The sequence below is a fragment of the Rhipicephalus sanguineus genome, chromosome 4 (assembly GCF_013339695.2).
Source record: "Rhipicephalus sanguineus isolate Rsan-2018 chromosome 4, BIME_Rsan_1.4, whole genome shotgun sequence".
In the NCBI taxonomy this organism is placed as follows: Eukaryota; Metazoa; Arthropoda; class Arachnida; order Ixodida; family Ixodidae; genus Rhipicephalus; species Rhipicephalus sanguineus.
Window position 1 is genome coordinate 164955147 of NC_051179.1, and position 22851 is coordinate 164977997.

Genomic DNA, 22851 nt, shown 5'->3' on the forward strand with positions numbered 1-22851 from the left:
TGATGGCATGCGTATTCCAAAACGCATGTGACTGAGAATTTTGGCTTAATTGACAGAAGTAATTGACTTAGTTTTCAGATATGTGCAATTATGATGCAGGTTAACGTTAAAATGCGGCCACGGCGGCCACATTTCAATGGGGGCGAAATGCAAAGAACACCCATGTGCTTATGTTCGGGTGCACGTTAAAGAATCCCAGTTGATCGAAATTAATCCGTAGTCCCACACTACGGCGTGCCTCATAATCATACGGTGGTTTCGACAGGTCAAACTCTAGCAATTATATGTTATCGTACTTTCACGCATGCACTGTCCAGTGGTATCACGTTTGCTAAAATGTAAAAAATTAACCTTCATGCTTTATATTGCTTGTTGTATTGACGAGTGCTATAAGTGCTGTGCAAAACTAAAAACGCGTGCTCTAGCCAAGTATGATAACGCTGAAAAAAGTTGAATTATTGGTGTACAGTCTAAGGTGTTCATTAAAACAAGACTGTAGTAAGACAGATAACTGGGCAAGTTGGTATGGATCCATAATTAGCGCTCGTGTGTCTCTTGCTTGTCCTTGTCTTTTGTGCGCGCTAAAAAACAAGACTGTTTTGTGAAGCGGGACTTACTGTATTTATGACAAAGCAGATCGTGCTCAAACGTATACAAACAACACGAGACACACGGAAGTATGCGGCGCATCGCGCACACGCCGAGCCTATAAAAAAAAGCAAAAAAAAACGCCACACACGTTACTCAACACATCGAACAAAAGCAATGAACGTCACTCGTGTGTTGCTCGCATCAATCCTAGGTACAAGTAATTGCACGCGACTGGCCGAGATCGGTAGCACTGGATAGTCTGGTCTGAGGCTGCCGAGTGAGCGCGAAAGGGCAGCTGTGGCAGCCGCTCTGGCCGCTCTCCGCAGCACGGAATCACGATTTAACTCGGCGTGCGCATGCGCGCGCGCGCATGTCACGTGGTTGAGGAGAAAAGTTTCTCCCTTGGCGCTTGCCGCAAGAGGGCGCGACGAGTAAATCGTCCGCAAAGGAGAAAGTCGCGGCTCCGAAGGAGGAACGGAGTCCGTTGCTCCATTCTCGCTCCCTTTTTTTTTTAGAGTGAGCCATTAGACCACCACGGCAGGTCAAGCGGACTCCGCCCAAATATATGACGCAGTGGCGAGTTGTTGCAAGCGCTTCAAATGGCGGCGATGCGAACCGTGTCTCTCCTTCTGCGTCTTCTCAGGCTGGCCTTGCTTCTTTTATGAACCTTTTGCGTCTTTCCTTCTTTACCTTGCTTCATTTTATTCCCTGAGTGCCTTTTTCGTTTTGTAGAGACGTAATTTGTCGCTAGCATGTCAACTTGATTCAAATTGTCCTATAAATTTATAGTGGTTAACTATTCTTGCGAGTTAGTGTCCACGAATTACCCACGTGTGATCGGCATATCCGGCATTTCGCTTCAGTTATGCCGCGGTAAGGTTTGAGAATCGCACGTCCTTTATACGTTACTGGTAGTGCTGAAACCGTTGTTTTCGTGTCTTTTTTTATTTTCTTCTAATGCCGTGCCGCCTTGCACCACATTAGAAGACCCACTTCCCCGTAATGAAACATATTCAGCGCGCCTGTGAGGATACAATTTTTGAGCGTGAACTTGATGAACCATATCGTAGCCCAGTATGGCGTTCTTAGAAAATGTCCTTCAAATGCAGCGGCTACCTCACAGTGTATGGTCCAACATTTACTGTAGTGGGAAACCACAGTTAGGTACGTATTTCTGTGCTTTACGTGAGAACATTTTGTCAGAAGTTGGGCTAAGGGCGAAATCGTTGCCGGTCCTCCACTAAACATGCTTTGATACGAGCTCCCAGTGATCTACGTTTTATCTCCTACTGTCGCATACTCCATTTCAACGTTAGTAAGTGCAGTTTCATGCATGCTTAGCAGAACCCCACCCGCTCCAACACCCACCTTGATGTGACAAGCTTCGATGTGGCGGTTCAGGTCGTGATTATTCAGAACGGACTTGCGAAATGCACGCGTATTCGCTCTGTGATGTGTCGTACCTTTCTTTTGTCGATGTTTTTGCGCCGCCCGCTTCAAAGATGCAGAACCAATTCCAACTTGCCCACACAGCCATTCTTCTGCAGTCCATTTACTACTACGTCAAATTATTTCGCTGCAAAATTACAAATTTGCTTTTTTCCAAACTTCATACTGCGTATGCACTGTGAAGTCCTGCTGTATCAAAAAAGACAGCGTACAGAGGGGCTGTCTGATGGCAAAGCAATAGTATAGAAGAAAGGACCATTGAAAAATATGGCGCTGAGGCACCAGCACGATTGCTTCAATTGAACTTACGATTATGCAAACAAGTTTCCTTCGACGCAGGGGCTGCTTCCAACAAAATGTCTTTTTGTTTTTTTCTCTGCTTTCGCGTCCCCCGGATGATTTTTAGTAGGATACTCCATAATGCCGCTATTTCAATTTTAACTGTGCAGACAGGTATGCAGCATACGCTAAAGAATTTGTTGGTACGTAATTGAAGGATGCGACATCGACTCCTTTGCGACGCTTAGGATGTCGTCGTAGTATAACAGACAGGCAGAGAATGAACTTTATTAAGATAGTCCTGAGGAGCACCGCAGCCGTTCAGGGCAGCAGCGCCGCGGGCCGCTCCCACGTGGGGACGGGGAGGTATGATATTAATTTTTGGGGTTTAACGTTCCAAAACCACGATATCGTTATGAGAGACGCCGTAGTGGAGGGCTCCGGAAATTTTGGCCACCTGGGGTTCTTTAAAGTGCACCTAAATCTCAGTACACGGGCCTCTAGCATTTTTGACTCCATCGAAAATGCAACCGCCGCGGCCGCAATTCGATCCCGCGAACTGCGGGTTGCAGTGGAACACCTTAACCACTAGACCACCGTGCGGGTGTGCCGTCGTAGTACCTATCGCGCTGTGTGACTCCATAAAAATGGGCAATTTACGAGTGAACTTGGTAACTCTTCAATTTTTTAAAGGCGTTTGTCTAGTATGCTAAAAGAAATTGTCGCGTAACTATCAACTACATAGGCAATTACGCAAGAGAGTAATTTGTCCCGTATTTTCATTCTTGAACGCAAAATGCCGTGGATATATAAACTTCTAGAAACTGAAGGCTAGAGTGTGTCATGGGAAATAGTCCTGTTCGCTGTCTTTACGCTGATGCTACGTGTTGCAGGGACGGAGCGCTGAAGACGAAGAACTTGCAGCCCTGCATGCCAGTGGGAACGTACGCGTAAGTGAGCGAACATACTCTTATAGGAGACCGCGGTACGTGCGTCGTGTGCTGTGCTGGGTAGTCTTTCGCCCGGCCGCTGCGAGCATACTACGTCCTCTGCGATACGCAGCCGCTGTTACGTATTTCGGCAGCTTTTAAGAAGCTTCAGTAAATAGCCCACTCTGCTTTTCTGAAGGAGGTCTCACATTGGACATAACAGTGGTTCCAGTTTTATTAAGCTACTCTACTTATCAGTGTGAATGAAAACGAAATTAAAAAAAAAGAAGACTGAGCAGGGTCCTTAACGTGGTGAATCCGCAGTTATTAAAAGCCGTTGTGCTGGGACACCGAGCAATGCAACCTTGTGTAAGTAATTCAGTGATTTTGTGAAAGGCACTAACCGTCTCTTTGATATAATTTTGTGTACGCATGCACCTTCTATGTAGCTCGAGCCGGTCAGCGTGGGCGGCGGGTGAGCAGGATAACGTGCTAACAAGTCTATACAGTCGTGCCAATCGGATGCGGGTCCCCGAAACGAACAGGCCACAGAAAACAAAGCACAGACGCAGTACGAGCAGATAAACACACATTCTCGAATCTCGCTTTTATATCTTCATTAAACGAAACTATAAAACAAGTAGAACGGAAAGTTGCGCTAGTTTGAATGCATGTATGCACTCTGTATTCCTTATGTCTTCGTCTTTAGCGCTGCATCAATCATGCATAAAACAAGTTTCACTGCCAGGAAAACAAAAGATTGATTTGCGTTAGATACAGTAAAACCTCGGTGATACGATCACGGCTCGTATGAATTTCGGGGTGATGCGAATTTTTCTGTGGTCCCGGCCAAGGCCCATTAGTCTGCAATGTATTGGAGTACGGTTGTTGCGAACCGATTTGCACTCCGCGACGTTTGATACGAACGTGCGCTAGCGCACAGGTACGAACAGGTGCGTCCGCGCTGTCGCAGAAGAGGACGCGGCAGTCACGCGCGGGCGCGGGCATGCGCGCTGCGCGACAATCAACGGTGCGTCGCTGCTTCCGAGATAGTGCGCGCGAATATTTGAGGCCTTTAGGCGCCTTCGCGTTTAGGTTACAGATGACGTTGACGTCGCACTTCCTTTTTTCGACGCGTTGACGCGTGCTCCTGTGCTCGAGGGAGCAGCGTCTTTGTACTGTGTTAACACGTGCCTGCCACGTTGATGCAAGCCATGTCCCCGCGATCAGGCTTTCTATGAAACAAGACTGAAAATTGGGCTGCGGGTCCGCCATGAAGTCCCATTAAAGGTGGACGGAGACCCCAAGAGACGAAGCCGACGGTCTTGGCGAAGGTGCTTGGCCTCCAGCTATCGTGTGCAAGCGCTTCTTAAGTCACTTTCGCCGCAGTACTATAGTGTCATGCAAAAAAGCCTAGTAATATTAGGAAGGGGCTACTAGCGGTCACGGGGTTACAACACATCTGGTTCGTTATTTACACAAGCGCGCATGCACCTTATGTACGAGTACAAGTATTATCGTTGTCGTTTAAAAACTTTACTGCAATTATTCAGAGCTCTTGATGACGTCGCTGCGGCCCTGAGAAACACTGAATCAAAACGTATGCCAACTTTATTTTGTCGCATAGTAATTTTCCATGTTGTCTGGTGATACGAATTTCGGATGATACGAATATTTTTGGTAGCCCCGCGAGATTCGTATCACCGAGGTTTCACTGTATAGGGTATGTATATTGGTTAAGATACCCACACAAATTAGTGTTAGTCTTTTGAATCTCGCTTTTTCGAACATAGTTCAAGTTTAATAAACAGCCCTAGGAGCGAGTCCAATACGACAGAAAACGTGGTGCTAACAAAGTTTGTCAAATTTTAACGTGTGTTCTCGCTGGAGGATTCATTCAGCACTCTTCATGCTGAACATTCTAAGAACCATGATTGCAAAGCCGTGTTAACTAATGCGTAACATTAGGGAAATACGTATAATACTGTCAAAGCGTAGCCTTTCAAGCTGTTTGCGTACACAGTAGCGCAGATAATTGTATCACCGGGCCTTGATTATCCCATCGCCGACGTAAAGTCTTGTACCTACGCGTCTTGTTGCATCACCATTCGAGCAAGTAATTATGGACAATGTATCGCCTGCGTCATCTTCCTCGCTGTCATAAAAGGTGTTTACATGGTCAGATAAAGAAAAGTGAAATCCAGGGCGTCTTCAGTCGTGAAGCGCATTTTCATCTAGAGAAAGAGAAAATCGTGCCCCGAGGATTGGCATCGTGGAACGCCCGTAGGGAAGTATATTCCCACTGCATAATTACAATCCAAATGTCAATAACTTTAGTCCCTCGTTACATTAGGCTCTAAAGGTGAGCCAGGTAATAGTTCTACACCTGACGCATACATGCCTGAGTTATTGCAGCAGGTGAAAACCTGCTCGGCCAACTCCCGCGCAGAGAGAAGAGTGTCGGTGGAGCCAACGGGGACTGAGGCGCCGCTTAGGTGGTTGTGTAGGAGGATCTAAAATATTTCCAGTTGATTCTCAAGCATTGCTCCAGATGTAGCAACCGTATCGGGGCGGAGAGTTAGGCGTCTTGGAGATGAGGTGTTGAAACGTGGCGGGAAATATGTTCCCTGCGGGCGTTTAAGGGTTAACACTATTTCTTCTACAAGGTCCGTTCGAACAGCAATCGCTCGGTTCAAAATTCAACCTTTCTCTAACACTTGGGAAGTGCGCACTGGATCTCCTCAAACCTAATTCTGCTGCATGGCCCTGTGAAGTTTTGTTGACTTCGTTATTCTTTGCAGTATCATTAGTGTTCTGCTTTAAAAAATAACGGGAAAAATCTGCTAAAGTAGATGTGGTGAGAGACAGCGTAATTGAGAATCCACGGTTTTTTTTATCAAAACAGTATTTATCAAAACGTGTTTTTTTTTATCAGAACATTATTTATAAACATGCTACGATAGTAAAGGGCCTGTGGTTTTTGCACATGAAATCTGCGTCGAGACGAAAATATTTTGCCGAAACTAAGGTTACCCTGAAACGAGTCGCTATCAAAAACTTGTTTAATTTTTGACATCAGCTTCAGGGCAGTTGTTTATATGGGATAGTGGTAGCGCAACACAGTTCGTGGCATGTTGACGTTAAAAAAAAAAACGGATTGCTCGTACGTTGTGCTATATATTTGTCATAAAATTTAAACGGTGGAGGATGGGGCGGTGGGGGGACGATAATAAAGGCAGCGTGCCGGGCGAACAGAAAAGGCGGCAGCTCTTTCACGTGAGACCGGAATTTCTCGGGACGAAGAAGTGGTCGAATTTGAATGAAGGCACGTCGCAGTACAATCTCTTCAGAAAAAAACTGCAAGTATTCTGAAATTGACGTCGACCGTTTATTCATTTCTTTCTTACACTATCAATAGGCGCAAAACACTCTTTCTACTGTAGCAATCTCTGAGAAAGAAAAAAAAGCGCCGCCGTGGCAGCTGTGTCAGTTGCACAGAAATTGAAATTGTGATGCGAAAATCGGCTTCTCTTTCGCAATTCTAGCAACTACTAAACACAATGCATTCGTAAATTGCTCACGCTGAGTGCATCGCAAGCGTGCGTAATGTATTCTTTATTTCGAACGAATCAAAATGTGCAGCATATTCTTAGCATCATACCTCACTTCTGGCAGCAGAAATTGTTGATGTAAGTCGCTGCACTCGACGCAGATACCCACTTCGGAAACAAATGGAAAATATCAAATGTTTCGCTCTCGGCACTTTAAATGGTGCCAAGGCAGTCGTCAAGGCCTATAGCAAGTAAAGGGCTGATAAAGTCAATGTATTTTGGGCTGCAGGGGCCCCTTCAAAGAACCCCAGGTGGTTGAAATTCGCGGAGTACTCCACTACGGCATGCCTCGTAATCATATCATAGTTTTGGCACGTAAAATACCAAATGATATTATTAAGAGTGGGTAACTTATCACTTGTGTTGGCTTACAAGTTCCCCATGTATATACATTAAAAAGGGTCCACTGGATGGTAATTCAAAATTAAGGAGTGGTTGTTGACTAGTTGTGACAACGTAACTGCAGCAGCGGTAAAATACTTCCGCCTATAGTTCGCCTGTGCCGACATGTGCCTGACTGCCACAAGAGTTCTGTAAAAAAAAGATCTGGGATGCCAAAAAAAAAAAAAAACAACAAACACTGACTATATGCCGTGTGAGTTGGGAATAAGACGAGGCAAAGGGTGGTCTTTCTGGGGTGTTGTAAAAAAAATCTGTGATGCCCTCCCCCCACCCCCACAAAAAAAACGAAGCACTGACTATATATTCCGTTTGAGTTGGGAATAAGACGAGGCAAAGGGTGGTATTCTGGGTGGAGAAGGCTATTGTCTGCCTTGGACTAATCATAGCGTTACGCGCGCATATTCACTCTGCATAGCCTCAATATCAGAAAAAAGTTGCTTGTTCACAGCCCGCTCAGTAGGACTAATTCTTGCTGTACAACGTCACAAACATCCACGCGTTAACCACATACTGAACGCTCACGCAGATTTGCCGCATTGATTCCTTGCTTCATGAATGTGGGCGTCTTCTTTGGATTCTCTTCTTTTCATGTTCCTCATAGGGGTGGCGATGTAGTCGTTGCAGTCAGTGTAACAATGATTTCATTCCTCCTATTCTTGTGCATTGCGAAGAACCGCTTAATTTAACCCCTGTCTTTCATATACCGCAGTGTCCACACAGCTGCCGCAAGTGCTTCAACGACTGCATGAACAAACTCATGGCGCTGTGCGACAGCCAGGAAGTCATGCACTTCGACGACGCTCTACGGCAGCCGTAAGTATATTATGTATCCTAAAAACAAAATTTCGTTTGCCCATTCCCCCAAGTTTGTTGCTGCTAGTACTGCGGCTGCAGATTAATTCAGTGTCGTCAGATAGATCGTCACTTTCATAGGAAGCGAATACGTTGTGAAACTCGAAGGAAGTAGCCACAAAATTACACCTTTGTGAAGTGAAAATACAAAAATCATCGGGCAAAGGAAAATGACTAAAAAAGAAACGTGCTGCACGTGAGATCCACACCCACGTATTCGTATTACGTGTTCGACGCTCTTACCAATCAAACTGCAGCACACGCAGCTGCACCTCTCGAAGCGATGTCGATGCTTGCGTCGCCGAGAGCCAGGCAGCCAGGCAGCCAGCCATGGGCCGCTCCACGCCGTCCAGTTTAACGTTCCTCAGCGTCTGGAACGGCCCAACGGATGGCACATCCCGCGACCGCCGAAACGCGTGTGTGGGATTAAATTTTCGCATAAAGTTGTTGATTTTTCTTGTGCTTACGATCCTCCATGTCGGCTAAATGGTTGTCCTAGAGAAGGATTTATTCCATCACTAGGAAAGATTTGAACGAAGCCTTCACGCAAACTGTTCGCATTTTGCACTTGTTTTGCACTGCCGGTCAGTGCACTCGTTTCAATATATTCAGGTTACGCAAGCCTGGACGTTTAAGCCCAGTGTGAGCGTGGCACCCTTGTTTGGAAACGCAGCACCGAGAAGATAATTTATTGGCGGCACGAGCACCGAGTGACACTCTTGTTTATCTTCCAAGCACTTCCCGTGGAGCACTTACTTCCGGTTTTCCGAATGTTCTTAAAAAGTCATCTAAAAATATAAATCGATGGTTCTGGTTGAAGCTAGGAGTGATATTTGAAATTACATGATGTCGGAGCATAATTTCACATAAGATAAGGTCCAATTAACTGTCAGGATAATTAATGAAGGTTAATTGATTAAGCTCATTGAAAAATGATGAGCAGCTGGGATCGTTGCGGCACCTGGCGGAGCAGATCTCAACCACGCGCTTCTTTCTACGTGGCCCCCGAGATCCGCTTCGGCAACTCGCGAAACACTGTTAGCCGAAGCAATGCAACATGGCACACGCACGCCGAATGTGCGAGTGTCACTTATAGACGCCGTAGTCGAGGATTAATGTCGTCTCCAGATTTTCTCTTGTTTTATACAGGGTGGTTTTTTTAAGTTCCAGCGGTCCGCCTTAAGTGTCATTGGGTCTAGTGGACGCGTAGTTTGCTCTTTTAATCGGCACAGAAGTGCTTGCACGTAAAATTTCATGAAGCCGGAAAAAAAGAAAGGGGGGGGGGCACGTTTTCATCCAGCGAGGAGAGTTTTACACTAAAATACTCCCCTAAGGACCGTAAACTCTCCTACAGCAATGCATTAACAACCGCTATAACCACTTCAAGACACGTAATGATAGCTCCCGTCGTAATCGTGTATGTTTAATCCTGTTGCGCAAAATATGAGCATTCACATAAAATTGCTCTTTCGCGCACCCGGAAAAGTTTTCAGAAAATGCATTTCCTGCCTTGCAGACGACAGTAGTGAATGTTACGTCCATTTTGTTTTCTAAGAAACTTGATTAAATCGATTACCCACATCTATACATAAAACAGCTTTTCATTAGCGAACAGGTTAATGTGCGTTTCCCAAGTGATCTTGCGTCGAAGACGGGTTTCAACGCCTCTGTTCGGAGCCTAGAACAGTTATTTAATGTCTACTTATCTGAAGGAGGACTGCAACAGGAAAACGGAACAATGCTGCCGTCCATCGCAAATACGGGTTTAGCAGTGTATAACGTTTAGCGAGTTGGTGCATAACTTAACGAACGATTTGTGTCGCAAGCTGAGAACAAGGACAGGGCACCAGACAGGACTGACTCTCTTCTCTCGTTTCCTCCTCGTCCTCAGTTTGCGCCACAAACATCTCGTTACGCAAATACGTCGGTAATCTCAGAATTCTTATGCCAGGAGAGCTATGATAACTAAACTATGCTTCCGAAGAAGAGCTTGCGAACTTGACAAATCCGTACTCATGTATAATAGGACGTAAAAATACAATGTGAAGCTTTAATCAAGAATAAATATTGACTAAAATAAGAAGTGTAAAGCCTTGCATAAGCCTTCCGAGTTAAATCGCTCGGTATCTGCACTAGATAATTTTGGCTACTCGTCGGTGTAGCTGCAAAGTACTGTGATATTGATGGACTCCTGTGCCTCTACCTCACTGAGGCATTTCGCTCGCTACGACATTTTCCCACAAAATATTTCACAGCAATTTGTCTTTTTACGCAGGTACAAGGCCAGCAAGCTGAGAAAGACAGGCGAGACCGTGGACTCCGAAGCATACATGGTCGACACGGGCAGCAAAACACCGACGGCTGTGGATACTGTCGTGCAGCTCTTCTCTATCGACGCGCACTCGCTTTCCCGAGTGTACTGTAGCGTTTTTAGCAGCAGGTTGGTTATGCTTTTCGGGAAGCAACTTCACTTGCTATGCGCAGCCACTCTTGAGACGCTTGGTGACTTCAGCTATTCATAGCTGTGCAAGGTGGCATGATGACACCGAAGCAGTGGCTAAACGTCAATACATTGCCTGTCTTCTTGTGTAGATTGAGGAAATGTGCATGTGACAATAGGAAAAAAACTCGGAAAGAGTAGCGCTGAACTATCCTCACTTAAATTACGTCGTTCTCGTGTTCTAACGATGAGAAACTACCGGCCTCTTTTGCGACAAACACTGCGCTCACTGCGGTTATAGCAAAATTTACCTATGCGCACTCAGTGAATCGTTGACAATACTGCGTCGTTTGTCCAATCGGTGAGGTTACGTTGGAGGGTTTTTACCCCGGGTATCCTACCACATGGGGTTGTTGAGCGGACACACACGAGAGCGCATGCAAGTGATGTTAACGTCGCGCACATGCACACTCATCGCGTTTTGTACACCGAATAAACGTGTCGGAAATCCGATCTTTAAGCTTTGGTGAGGAGCGCGTTCGGCGATCAGGCACTGCTCTCCACGGAGCCTTCTGTGAAACGTTTTCTTCCCATTTGTACAATAGTTTCTATGCCTATTTCAGACAGCGAATTCGTCCGTAATATACGAGTTTTTGTAGTAGACAAAGTGGAAGATTGGTCATGTTGGTGGCTTATGACCTAGGTATACTGCATCTCGGTATACTGCATCTAAGTATACATATCTATGTAAACAGAATGGCGCGCATGGCACCATTCTGTATACAGTCTTCTCATTAGCCTTTTGTATTAGGTGTTCAAGATTTTTGCTTTTGTTTTTTTACAGCTGACTTGCTTATCTTGTGCTCTTTCACATCCTCACATCGCCATGCATATACGAGGTGTGTTAAAAAGTAATGAGGCTGAGTTTGTACTTACCAGAGTTTTTAGTTTTTTTTTAAAGAACGATGTTATCCCCTTCAAAGTACTTCCCTTGGGCAGCTAAAAAACGGCAGAGTCGTTGTTCCCACTGTCGGTGGCAGCGCTGGAAGTCTTCAACTGGTATGGCTTTTAACCGGTCTGTCAGTCTTCTGAATGTTCTCCGTAGTTCCAAAATGACGTCCTTGAAGGACATGTTCCAATTTCGGAAAAAGGAAGTGCTCAGATTGTACTCAAATATCGCACTCAAATATCCCGGATTCATCACTTGTGATCACACACTTGAGGAAGTCTTGGTCATCGGCAGTGCTCTCAAGAAGATTAACGCACACGTTTTTTCGATTATCCGTCTGTTCATTTTAAAGCCTCATCTGTTTCATCTGTTCTTCACTGTATATATGCCATGTGTCGACCACTAAACGTTCAGGTGTGAGTCTGCGCGTGTCCTCTCTTCCCTCGTTTTTGTCCGTGTTTACTACCGCAGTTAATAGGCATTAAAATGAATGTGAATCAACTAGCCCGACTTGGTGCTCTACTTCTGTTCAGTTGTGAGGTTTTTTCAGCACCACTTTAGCACAAATCTTTCGCTTGTTCAAATCGTGTGTCAAAGTTTTATGTACGGTATAAGTGTTTAAATTTACCTCTTCAGACATAACTCTTATTGTGAAACGACTGTCTGGTCTCACAAGAACCCTCGCACATTCAACGTTTTTGTCAGTTTTTGAAGTTGCAGGTCTCCCTGAGCGCGGTTCACCTTCAACGTTTTCTTGGCCGTCCAAAAATTATTTGTGCCAGCGGAAAACTTGCGCGCTTGATAAAAATTGTTCCCCATACGCATGTTTCAACTTTTCAAAAGTCACACGGACGGATTCACCAAGTTTAACACAAAAATTTATGGCACAACGCTACTCCAAATTCCGATGCTCTATTTCTGTAACATACAACAAAAGCGCAAGTTAACTTATGGCGCTGTAAAAGTATTGTGCTAGCTGTACGGATATATAACTCGGACCGAGGAAGTGGAAGTGTTAAACAACCCGGTCACACACAGGGGCCTTAGACACACCGTTGCCAGATTGCTCACAGTGTTGACAGTCTAATTACATTTCTGACACACCCTCGCATGTTCTGTTAATATTAAAACTTCAGTTTACAGTGTGCGTTTGCCCCATCTTTTTCGTCGTCCTTGTCCGCGCAGTATACCTATATCATAGATTAGTTTTTTACTGGACTTTTACAAGATTTTTACGATATTTCCTCGTCACCTCATCTCAGGAACTCTTGAGAAACTGATTTCATGCAGAGTTATTCATAGTTGTCGTGGAACCGCAGGCCACAGATAGATGGTGTAATTTCTTGCAGTGCTGTTCTATGAACGCAGCCGTGGTAATGTTAGTGCAATGGAAAAGTTGCAGATTGCGTCTTATCGCTAATAAATTCTTCTAAGAACGCGAGTCGTATACGACGCTATAACGACGTTACATGTATAAAAAAAGTCACAGTTTCTCCGCAAGGGCGAAGCAATGAATGCGATAGCAAGAAACTAATGCTATACAAAGTGAGGCTCGCCAATGGATACTCTCAGTTTGAACAACGCCCCTATTGCAAAGGCGGCCGAAGCAGCGAAGGAAACTAGCGTGCTTCAAGTGTCGAGCTGTGGCACTTGATAGTTCGCGCTCATCTTCTGTTTGTTCGTTTAGCGGCGTCCACTGAGCTCGAGTAACTTTCGTACGCTCCGTAATATCAGCGCGGACATCACGGTGAAAGCTCGAAACATCCCTCCTCTCCTCACCACGAGATAACCGCGCGAGCAGAAAGCGAGGGGCAAGGTTCTACCTGCGCAAATATGAGAAGAAGCGAGCGAGTTGGCCGATGACTTTTAAATGCGTCCGTTGCGCTCCACGCGCCATCTCGCTGGTAATGAAGAAACTCTTATACGCGCCTGCCGTCTCGGAGTACTGCCAGCGGTAAAGAGTGTATATAACGCTCGCCGTTAGCTACCTGAAGGATCTGTGTTTTGTGGCGTAGTGGTTAGCGCCACGCGCTGCGGAGCGAGAGGTCGGTGGTTCGATTCCGCGCTTCGGAAGCATTTTTCTAAATTAATTTTCTTTGGGACTATATATATATATATATATATATATATACGTATACATATACAGTGCATGGCGGCGGCGTCGGCAAAAACCAGCCGAGACTATCCATATAATTGCGCAATGACAGTTATGTGTGGCGTGTTTTGGTGTTAGCAAACATTAAACTTTAATGCTTTTCGCAGGAAGCTCAGCGACCTGCAGATGGGCCTTACCAACAAGTGCTACGGATTCAGGACTATACGCCGGTGAGTCTAGTTACACACAAGCAATATATGCGAATGAATTTGCGCTCCTCTGTGTTTGGCTCATGTCGTGTATTGTCTCCCCAGAATCCTGTTCGTAGACGACACCCTGCCAGAAAACTTTCGCAAGGCGTACGACGAATACGCCCACTGTCATTCACGATGCCTCCAGCCACACCCTGGTATGTATTGCAGCTGTATCAAGAAGTGCCTTTCAATGAGTTCGCTGGAGGTCGTTTATATTTGCGAGAGCGTGAATTATTTAAGAAATTTCCGCAGCACATGTATAGCTGATCTGCTGGCAGTTTTTACGAGCTCATTCCAAACATCTGTGTTCCAGGCAGGGTTCCCTAGCGTCGATTCGAAAAGGAGCCAGAACTCAGCGTAGAAGTGGCAAGAGTAGCCATGCCATTTAATTTCATCGCAAAATTTGCTGCCAAAGAGAACAGGAGCGGTACTATGAGTAGAGCTTTTCAACCCACAGGCAACCCACCGATAAGTAGCAAGCAAAATGAATTAATTAGAATACATTTAGTGCGTCTTCATCTAGCTTATGAAAAACAGACTTCTTGCGAGATACACGGAGAATTTGTAACATTCCAGCCAAGAAGTCAGTCGAAGCACTAAACGCTGAAGCAGTTTCTCCAAAAATCAACATGCACACTTTGATTAATAGAGCCAACATATTAACACCAGCTTCAAACAGTGAAATATAGCTGAAGGCAACGTCGAGCTTCATTTTTGCTGCGGATTTGCGTTTCCGTCAAGTTCACACGAGAACACGCCCTGAAAAATAGGATAAAATTGCACGTAGCATCGGCATAGACGGCAGGCAGCGCGAACGGCCTGCTGGCCACGCGTTTGCCAACATTGCTGCTACTTCATCACTCCGTATCTGCAGGCGCGCCGCGCGTTTCCTTTGAGAGCCTTGATGCGCACCAGCCTGCTGGCGTACACACGCTCGCACAGGCACGCAACGACAGAAAAGCTTGAAAACAGTGTGTTTTAATGAGAAATAATATTATATAACCAGAAAAACGGCTACTTAGTGCGTCAGAACGGAAGTTCAAAACTAGCCGATAATAGCCGTGGAGACGACCTGAAAATTTTGTCCTCAGACTCGGCCAGAAAGTAGCGAACTTGGCGCATAGTAGCCACTAACGGCAACATTGGCAGGGTTTTATTAAGAAGGCTTTGCAGTAGCTGCGTAAGGAATTGTGGACAAAATTGAAGCACGTTCTCTTGAATATCATCGGAGGTATTGTTTTTTTTAATTCTATCATAACGCTTTCTTTCACCATGATATTTAGCCTATTACCTCAACACTGACTTAGTGAATCTGTTCTGCAGAATAGACAGAAGTCGTTTGATCTTATATGAAATATTGGTTTTGCTATGAGAAAACTTTAACGCGGAGTCAGTTGCGCTCTTCGAAAAACAAAGGTAAGGCAATTACAGAGCTTATTTCTAGCACGGATGCAAATTTTTTTCTGCGGGATGTTTATGTCGTTATGTAGATGTCTTTTCGGTCAAGATTCATTGATTCGTCAGTAACGATACATCAAGCTAAGGGGCGCATCAACACGAGGGTGTCGTATGCTGATCAGCAACTTGAGGAAAAGCGACCTAATAAGTAAGGAGCTATAAGCTGAAACATTTAGGACCTAATGTTGAAGAAGCGGGTTAGAGAGGTTTCCAGAAGGAAGTGGTCAGAATTCAAAATTGGAATTAGCGACGGAGAGCTTTTATTGACCGTTCGAAGGCCCCCAGACTTGTCAGACTTGTACATTTTGATGTAGTTGGAAAGAAATTGCAGCATCGGAGTGACGTTTGATGTCACACAGCGAGCAGGATTGCCAGTGTTCACAGACAAAACTCACGGGAAGGAATTAACTTGTGCAATAGGCAAGATAACCACTCCTTCCCTCCTCGATGTTGTCGTCACTAAACATAAAAAGCCACAATTTCGCCGCAAGGACGAATCAATATATGCGATAGCACAAAATTGGGATGATATTCTAAGTAAGGCTAGCTGCTAACTCTTTCATCATTCTACCTCGTATAACTCATCAAACACTGGCGTAAGAAACGCGGCCTCTGCAGCGAGTGAAACGAGCTTAGTGTTGTATATCGCTTCAACACAAAGTGAACAGCCAAAACACAGCACATAGAATAGCATCAGGCGTCTACTGATCCTTGTCAAGATCAGGCGCGCGCGTCCGCACCCGGTCGCTCGAAAGTCCGCATTCCTTCCGCACGTATGCAGTACCCACCCGCACCGAAAGGCCCGTGGGACTTTCGCGCTACGAAATGCGGCCGACGCGTTGCCTTTCTGCCAGAGCCACGATTGTCGGCTGCCCTCGCACGGTTTCAATCGCACATTGTATGTACAGGCTGTTTCATACTTCGGGGAAATCTCGGAGCGCCTGGCATCGCGATGCGACTAGCGCTGCAATCGCGCGCCGGCAGCAGCTCGCGCGTGCGCAGACGTTTCAAGGTTGTAGAGTTGAATCGCGTCATCTGCTACGGCAGCGCGCGTGTCGCAATGTCGGCCAGCGCACGGATATCATTGTTGATGCGGGAACTGGGCCGTTACTCTGCACTATTCAATTTCAGAAAAATCTGCGCCGGAAGTTGGGACACAAAGAAACAAGGAACGACAGACTCGCGCGTGCTTTCTTTTGTCGTGTCGCGTCTCGCTGCGCAGTTTTTTCAGATATTCCCGTAGCAGCTTGCCCAACCTTCAACGCTTGTCTGCACTAAATGTTGTGCAACGCCACCCTCTCAGCCTTTATTCGTGATAATGGGCCACTAGAAACAGTATTTGACAGCATACCTGGCTTGCTCTATCGAAACATCGTTGTACTGTGGGCGTTCACGAATGTTTCTTCAGTGTGTGCTGCCGCAGTAATCTTGGATGAGGAAGACACGATAATGAGCATGCACCGTGCGTGGTCTTTATTTAACTTTAAATAAAATAAAGCACTCCGTGGTGACTGCCGAGCAGCTGAGCGGGTTTAACACAACGAAAGAAATGGGAATGAATTCAGGAATGATTTAGGTTAGAACAACGGCCTGAACGTGCCTATTCTCGACGAGACATCGCTCATCGAGTCACTGTACCCTTCACTGCCGTTCAGAATGAACGCCGTCATCACTGCCGCTGGTGACATGATAAGGCACTTAGTTGGATGCGCCACGGGCGCCTTTCGGAGCTGGTCGTCAGCTAAAGCAGTCGTGAATTTGTTCCCAGTTGTTTTATCGTGTTAAGCCAGCGCAGCAGCACGACTCTTACTGCTGAATGTTTTGTTTTGTCTAATAAGTACAACGCATATTGTGTGTTAATTGTCGTGTCTGCCTCGTCCCAGCGTACTGCGGTGCACACACAGTGAAGAAATATTCATGAACGCACACAGTACCAGGGCGTTTCGAGAGGGCAAACAAGGTATGCTGTCAAAGCCTGCTTGTAGCAGCCCATTATCACAGATAAAGTCTGAGAGGTTGGCGTCGCACTAGGTTTAGTGCAGATTATCGGCCCAGTGCCTGCACTAACATTGAAATGCGCGCGCTGGCCAGCAATGCGGCAAGCAAGGGCCGCCGTAGCAGACGACGCGGTTCAAAACTCTACTCCTGAATCATCTGCGCACGCGCGAGCTGCTGACGGCGCGTGGTTGCAGAACTGACCACATCACGATGCCACGCGCTCCGAGATTTCCCCTAAGTGTGAAACAGCCTGTACATACGACAAGCGGGGTGATGTTATCACCCTTGAACTTTAAACGCAACCTCACGGCGACGACGGCTGCAAAATGCACGTGGATTGTCGATATGATTGCGATCCGAATAGTACTACGGTGGATGACATAATCGCGCAGTGTTGCAAGCTTAAATGTGGAATTACGTGACCCTGCCCTTTGGGGATACGAAGTTCTTCCTGATAACTGTTAAGGCCCGAACACACGTACGCGTTGCAGCGCGTCAACGCGTGACATTTTGACGCGGCGTCGCGCCCTCTCCCTATGGGGAGAGAGGGCGCGCGGCTACGCGAAGCTGCGCGCCCTCCCTCTTTATAGGGAGAGGGCGCGACGCCGCGTCAAAAAGTCACGCGTTGACGCGCTGCAACGCGTACGTCTGTGCGGGCCTTTAAAACGGCCGTGGGCGCGTCTTCGCCTTCAATTATTCTGTCAGATATGTGTGGAAAGCTCGTAGAAATCCAATGAAACAAAATGAGCCGCGGAAGCCTCTTATAAAGGCTCGTTGAAAATTCAGACGAGTGGAACATTATCATTAACATTAACATTTCGTTTAGTGCAGTGGTGATGTATGGCTCGATTTACGCGCACATAATTGCGCCAACGTCATAACTGTAACACGGACCACATATTTCACGCAAAAGTACTTCAATTGGTAATCCTAAAACAATGTTCCACCTTCACATCATTGAGCACAAGATGCAATCGTGGAAACGATGCAGGAAGGGTTTTATACATCCTTTTGTAGGAAATCGACGCCGTACAACGCAAGTACTCAAGACCAGAAATATGAAGGAAGTTTGAATTACCTATATCAAACGCACCGGCAGTTTTCAACAGCGGCACCCAAGTATCCCGAGCCATCAGTTGTAGCACTTCTCATGCTCGTAAATGGAAGCAAATACTGGAAACAAATCCGACTTAAAGGGGTACTGACAAAAATTAAGAGGTACTGACACAAACGTTTTGGCCTCTTGTTTATTTATTTTTTTTTTTTTTTCACTGTGTTGATCGGGGACTGTCAGTCATAACACAGCACATCGTGCGCTGCAGCGCGCGACAGATGTTTACAGGCTCATCATTACCGACCAGCCTCAGTTTCGGTTTGAGAGACCTCCAAAAAAGGAGAAGCCACCGGGTGCAACTATCACCACCTAGCATGTGCAACGCTCGACCACGTCAGCACATAGAACTGTGACGCACTTCCGCACGGTCCGCATCAAGAAGTCCTTTCGAACAGGAAATGGGAAAGCAGTGTCGCTAAACACAAAACTTTCAACGCATGCGCCGCGGCCATGGACTCACGAGCAGCCGCCGAAAAGTAGCCGGCTGGCGCAAGCACGGCAAAAAAGAAATGGAGACTATGACGTCATCTTAACCTATTGTTTCGGCCGCTGCGTGGTGACGTCGGTGAAGTAGGGGGGGTCACCGTCGAGTCACTTCGAAGGGTGTCAATGCCGCGAGGTGCGGCGCATAGCGCTGGATCGCGCACGCAAAGTTGAACATCTATACAAAATCCCTTCCAAGCCATATTCTTTGTTGATAATTCGCAGATGATATACGCGTGTTCAAGGGAATCGATCCCCCACAGACTATGCAGCCCGCGAAATTTTGTGTCAGTACCCCTTTGAAGTTCAGATGTCCTTCTTGTCAAACTGTGTCACCATATGAGGCCGATTATCTGCGGTGTGAGGTGTACTTCCAAAGAGAAGACAGGTGATTGATAGATTGGTGGAACATGCATACGGACTAACTCAACGTGGCTGCATCATTTCGGCTGCGCATTTCCTTCCAGAAGCTTTGCCGAATGCGAGGAACTGGTCACCCGGTCAACGAGCAATTACAAACAAGCTGTACACCAAGACCGGAACGTATTTCTGCCTAGGACCAACATTTTTTGTCCGGATGCGCATAAATGGCTATACTGTGAGAATACTCGGGGACCGGTGCATCGATCAGCCTCGAAAACGAATGAAATGTGGATGAGGAAGCCTACGGGTGTCCTGCAATTAGGCCATTTTTCCGTCAGCGCAAAATCGATGGTCGTCATATACACGGAGCTCACTTTTTATCGAGACGAATATAGTAGGCAACCACCTTTTGAGTTCTCTGATCCCACCGACTCAAGTGTAGCGATTAGTGTCTTTAGAACACTCCGTCCCTCTATTCATCCTCTGCTTTTGAAAAGGTACACATATCACATACAGCGTCATGACTGGCTGCGCAACACACACACGGAAATAAAAGGACGAAACGGGCTGAATGTGTTGTTGAATGTCTTTTTTTTTTCGTAGTCACTCGTGTCCATCACCGGGAGCCTCTATGTTTTCTTGAAGATAATAGTGCATTTTGCCGTTTTCAATAAAACAGTTGTGAATTTGCGTCCTTGTTGCCCTTTTCTTTCTTTTCCGTGTGTGGGTAGCGCGGCCAGCCATGAATCAGTACCAGCTTGCCAAATCGTCAGTACTGTTGACATAAAGCGATCGTGCTTGTGTCTTCTACTGTTCTCCATGTGGCTGCCTTTGTTTGCTACGCGCGTAGTCGGAGTGCTTTTTGGATTGGCGTATTCTTGTTTAATAAGCTCCACGAGAAGTCTGCGCCAATGGAGTCTTTAAAAATAATTGATTCGCTTGAATGACTTGGCAAATTTAGCTGTGCGCGTATGTGTTTCAGCAGTCAACATTTTCTTCTCCCGCAGATATGAGACCGAAGGAGCAGCACTACCTGCTGGTGGAGAGCGACTACTGTGGTCCCAGTGTTCTACACTCTAAGGTAATAGGTCGCATGTAACGAAACAGATTTTCAAGGCTTAGGGAAAATATCGCAACCAGTTCGTAGTTCGTATATATGAATTGCCACTTGCAATACATCGTTCACTATTTAAATATTCACAGGGTCCCTGATTCACTCACTTAAGACGACTCTGTAGACGTCCGGGGCGTTGGTTGCGTGATGATATTGCGTGTTCACAAGTAAAGAAAGACAAAGGCACGTCTACAATAAGAACTCGTATATTTAAGCAAAAGCGTTGCGAGGTGAACGAGGCAGCAGCGACGGGGCGACTAGCGCAGCTTCGGCCCGGCGGCTGTGTTTTACCAACACCCGGCTGACCCGGCCGCCGTAACTCGAGTTCCCAGGCCGCACTCCGTGCCCGCACAGTAAACGCAACACGATGCGCTGCAGTAATATTGCGTTCACTACTTAACCTGCACGAATAAATCAGTAATCACTTTATTTCATTTACCATCGCATACTGAAAATTCAATAACTTAATTTGACTAATATCAGACTTCTTTTGCCTTGCCTTATCATATATATCCACAAACATGCTTTCACTCACTTTTTTATGTATTTTGCTTCCACTGTATATGAGTAAGCTGAGAGTCACGCGAATGCCGCTTTTTATTTTATTATTTTTTACTCCCCAAGCGGCTGATGCCGCTCCGCGCAAGCTTTCCATGACAGCGGTGGTGGTGATGAACTCATTATACAGTCCAAAAAAGATGACGTCGTCTAATCCAGCGGATCGTCTTCATCTTCTTCATTACCGCCTCGACTTCACACCTTCGCAAAGCGACGAAAACAAGCACATGTAAAAGAATAGGACGTCCGCTTACCTGACACACATAATTTATCTCAATATGAGAAGAGCCGCTACCTACTCAACCTGGAAATCTTTGCCATTGGAATTACCGACCGATTTTTGTAGACAGGCTCAAATATCATTGGCAAAAAGCACCACGGAGGTGATTATTCACGGTGCCTTTTTCTCCACTGAATAAATGCTTCGAGCATATTCTGGTATTGTCGTTCGCAGGGGCGTAGCCAAGAAAGGGGGGGGGGGTGTTCAACCCCCCCCCCGCTCCGGAAATTTTCAAGTTTGCTTGCGTATATATCACCTGACATTCAACAACGCGAAGGTAGAACAAATGTGCGCTAGTGTGCGTGAGCGAAATGATCATTTGTAAATACTCGACATTTGCTGCGGTAGAGTCCAGCCTTAGTTCTGTTGTAAGCGCGAGAAACCATCGGCATGAACGAGCCCGGTTCCAGCAGTCGAGTCTTCATCCTTGCGTATGAAGGCGCTGCACGTCGGCTTATTATAGCTCGAGAGAAAGCACAGTGGGTAGAAATCTCTTATACGTAGCCCCTGTTCAGTTATGGATTTGAAACTAACTAGCTAACCAGCTATTTTCACCAATTTAGAACAGCAGGACACATATTTTTGTGCAGTCGTGACTTCGCCATGCATTTGTACGAATGCTGCCGGTTATTTTTTGCTTGTTTGTTTGATTTCGCGTTTAGGTCTTAGTTCAACATAAATATGCAACGTACTTGAGGCCCCGAACCATGACAATCTACTTCAGCCGCCGCATTGCTTCCCACGGTCTTAAGAGAAGCGGTACATTTTGATTCCGACACCCTTTCGCGGTTTTTGACAATGTCTAACAGTGTCGTATCTGCGCTTGTTTTTCTTCCTCACTTCCCATGAAGGAGCTGTCAAGAGGCTGCGGTGAATCAGTTAAACATTCGCGAATACTCGACAACTTGCGAAAATCGGCAAAGGAGGCTTCTAGGCGTGCCTGTTCAGAGTGCTGACAAATGTGAAATAGTACTGAGAGCCTACTCGCGGACAGTCACCGCCGCTGCTAGGTGCCGCGACGTACACAACAAACCTTCATTTTATGGTGCATATAGCGTTAGGACACGGCCCTATCAAAGGGGATTAGTGGGTTGCTCTACCAAGCGTAGGAATGTCTATGAGCTCGAGATGCGAAGTTGTTTTGTTCACCGTTCTGTCCGAATGACCGTGCGCAGCTCAAGCCCACGCAAGCGATAAGCATCATCGGTCAGGTCGCGTGCACCTTGGCAGTCGCCGAACGAGAGCTCCAGTTCGAGCACCGAAACCTCCTCGAGGAAAACATCAAGGTGCTGCCCTCGACAAGCAAGAACCACCACTTCCTCATTGACGGCCGCACTTGTTGCGTCAAGGGAGCCGGCATCAAGGTCACCCTCATTGATGACAACTTCAGCCGCCTGACCTACAGTAAGTTTCAGACAGCTTAAAGCTAGAATGTTCGCACAACACAGTGGAAAACGCGCAGTAGATACCGCGCTAAGCAAACGTAAAAGACATTCATTTGCGTTAGCGGCGACCTAAATCAAGGGCCATCTTGATGACGGCTAGCCATGCTAATATTTAGGTAACGTACGGCAACGTCAGATATTGCCGGGTACCCAATAATTAGCCTATTCTGCTATTGTTCAACATTTA

At 46.2% G+C, this 22851-nt stretch overlaps 1 protein-coding gene across 1 annotated transcript in view; it reads left to right on the top strand.

Moving 5' to 3' along the window:
• The window catches only part of LOC119390876 (serine/threonine-protein kinase haspin), a 55266-nt gene that overhangs the window by 24446 nt on the left and 7969 nt on the right, over nt 1-22851 (top strand). The window contains exons 5-11 of the mRNA XM_037658582.2: nt 3213-3269; nt 7971-8074; nt 10389-10553; nt 13765-13827; nt 13912-14006; nt 20275-20348; nt 22395-22623. Coding sequence (XP_037514510.1) covers nt 3213-3269; nt 7971-8074; nt 10389-10553; nt 13765-13827; nt 13912-14006; nt 20275-20348; nt 22395-22623 — 787 coding nt within the window. The remainder of the gene's footprint in view (nt 1-3212; nt 3270-7970; nt 8075-10388; nt 10554-13764; nt 13828-13911; nt 14007-20274; nt 20349-22394; nt 22624-22851) is intronic.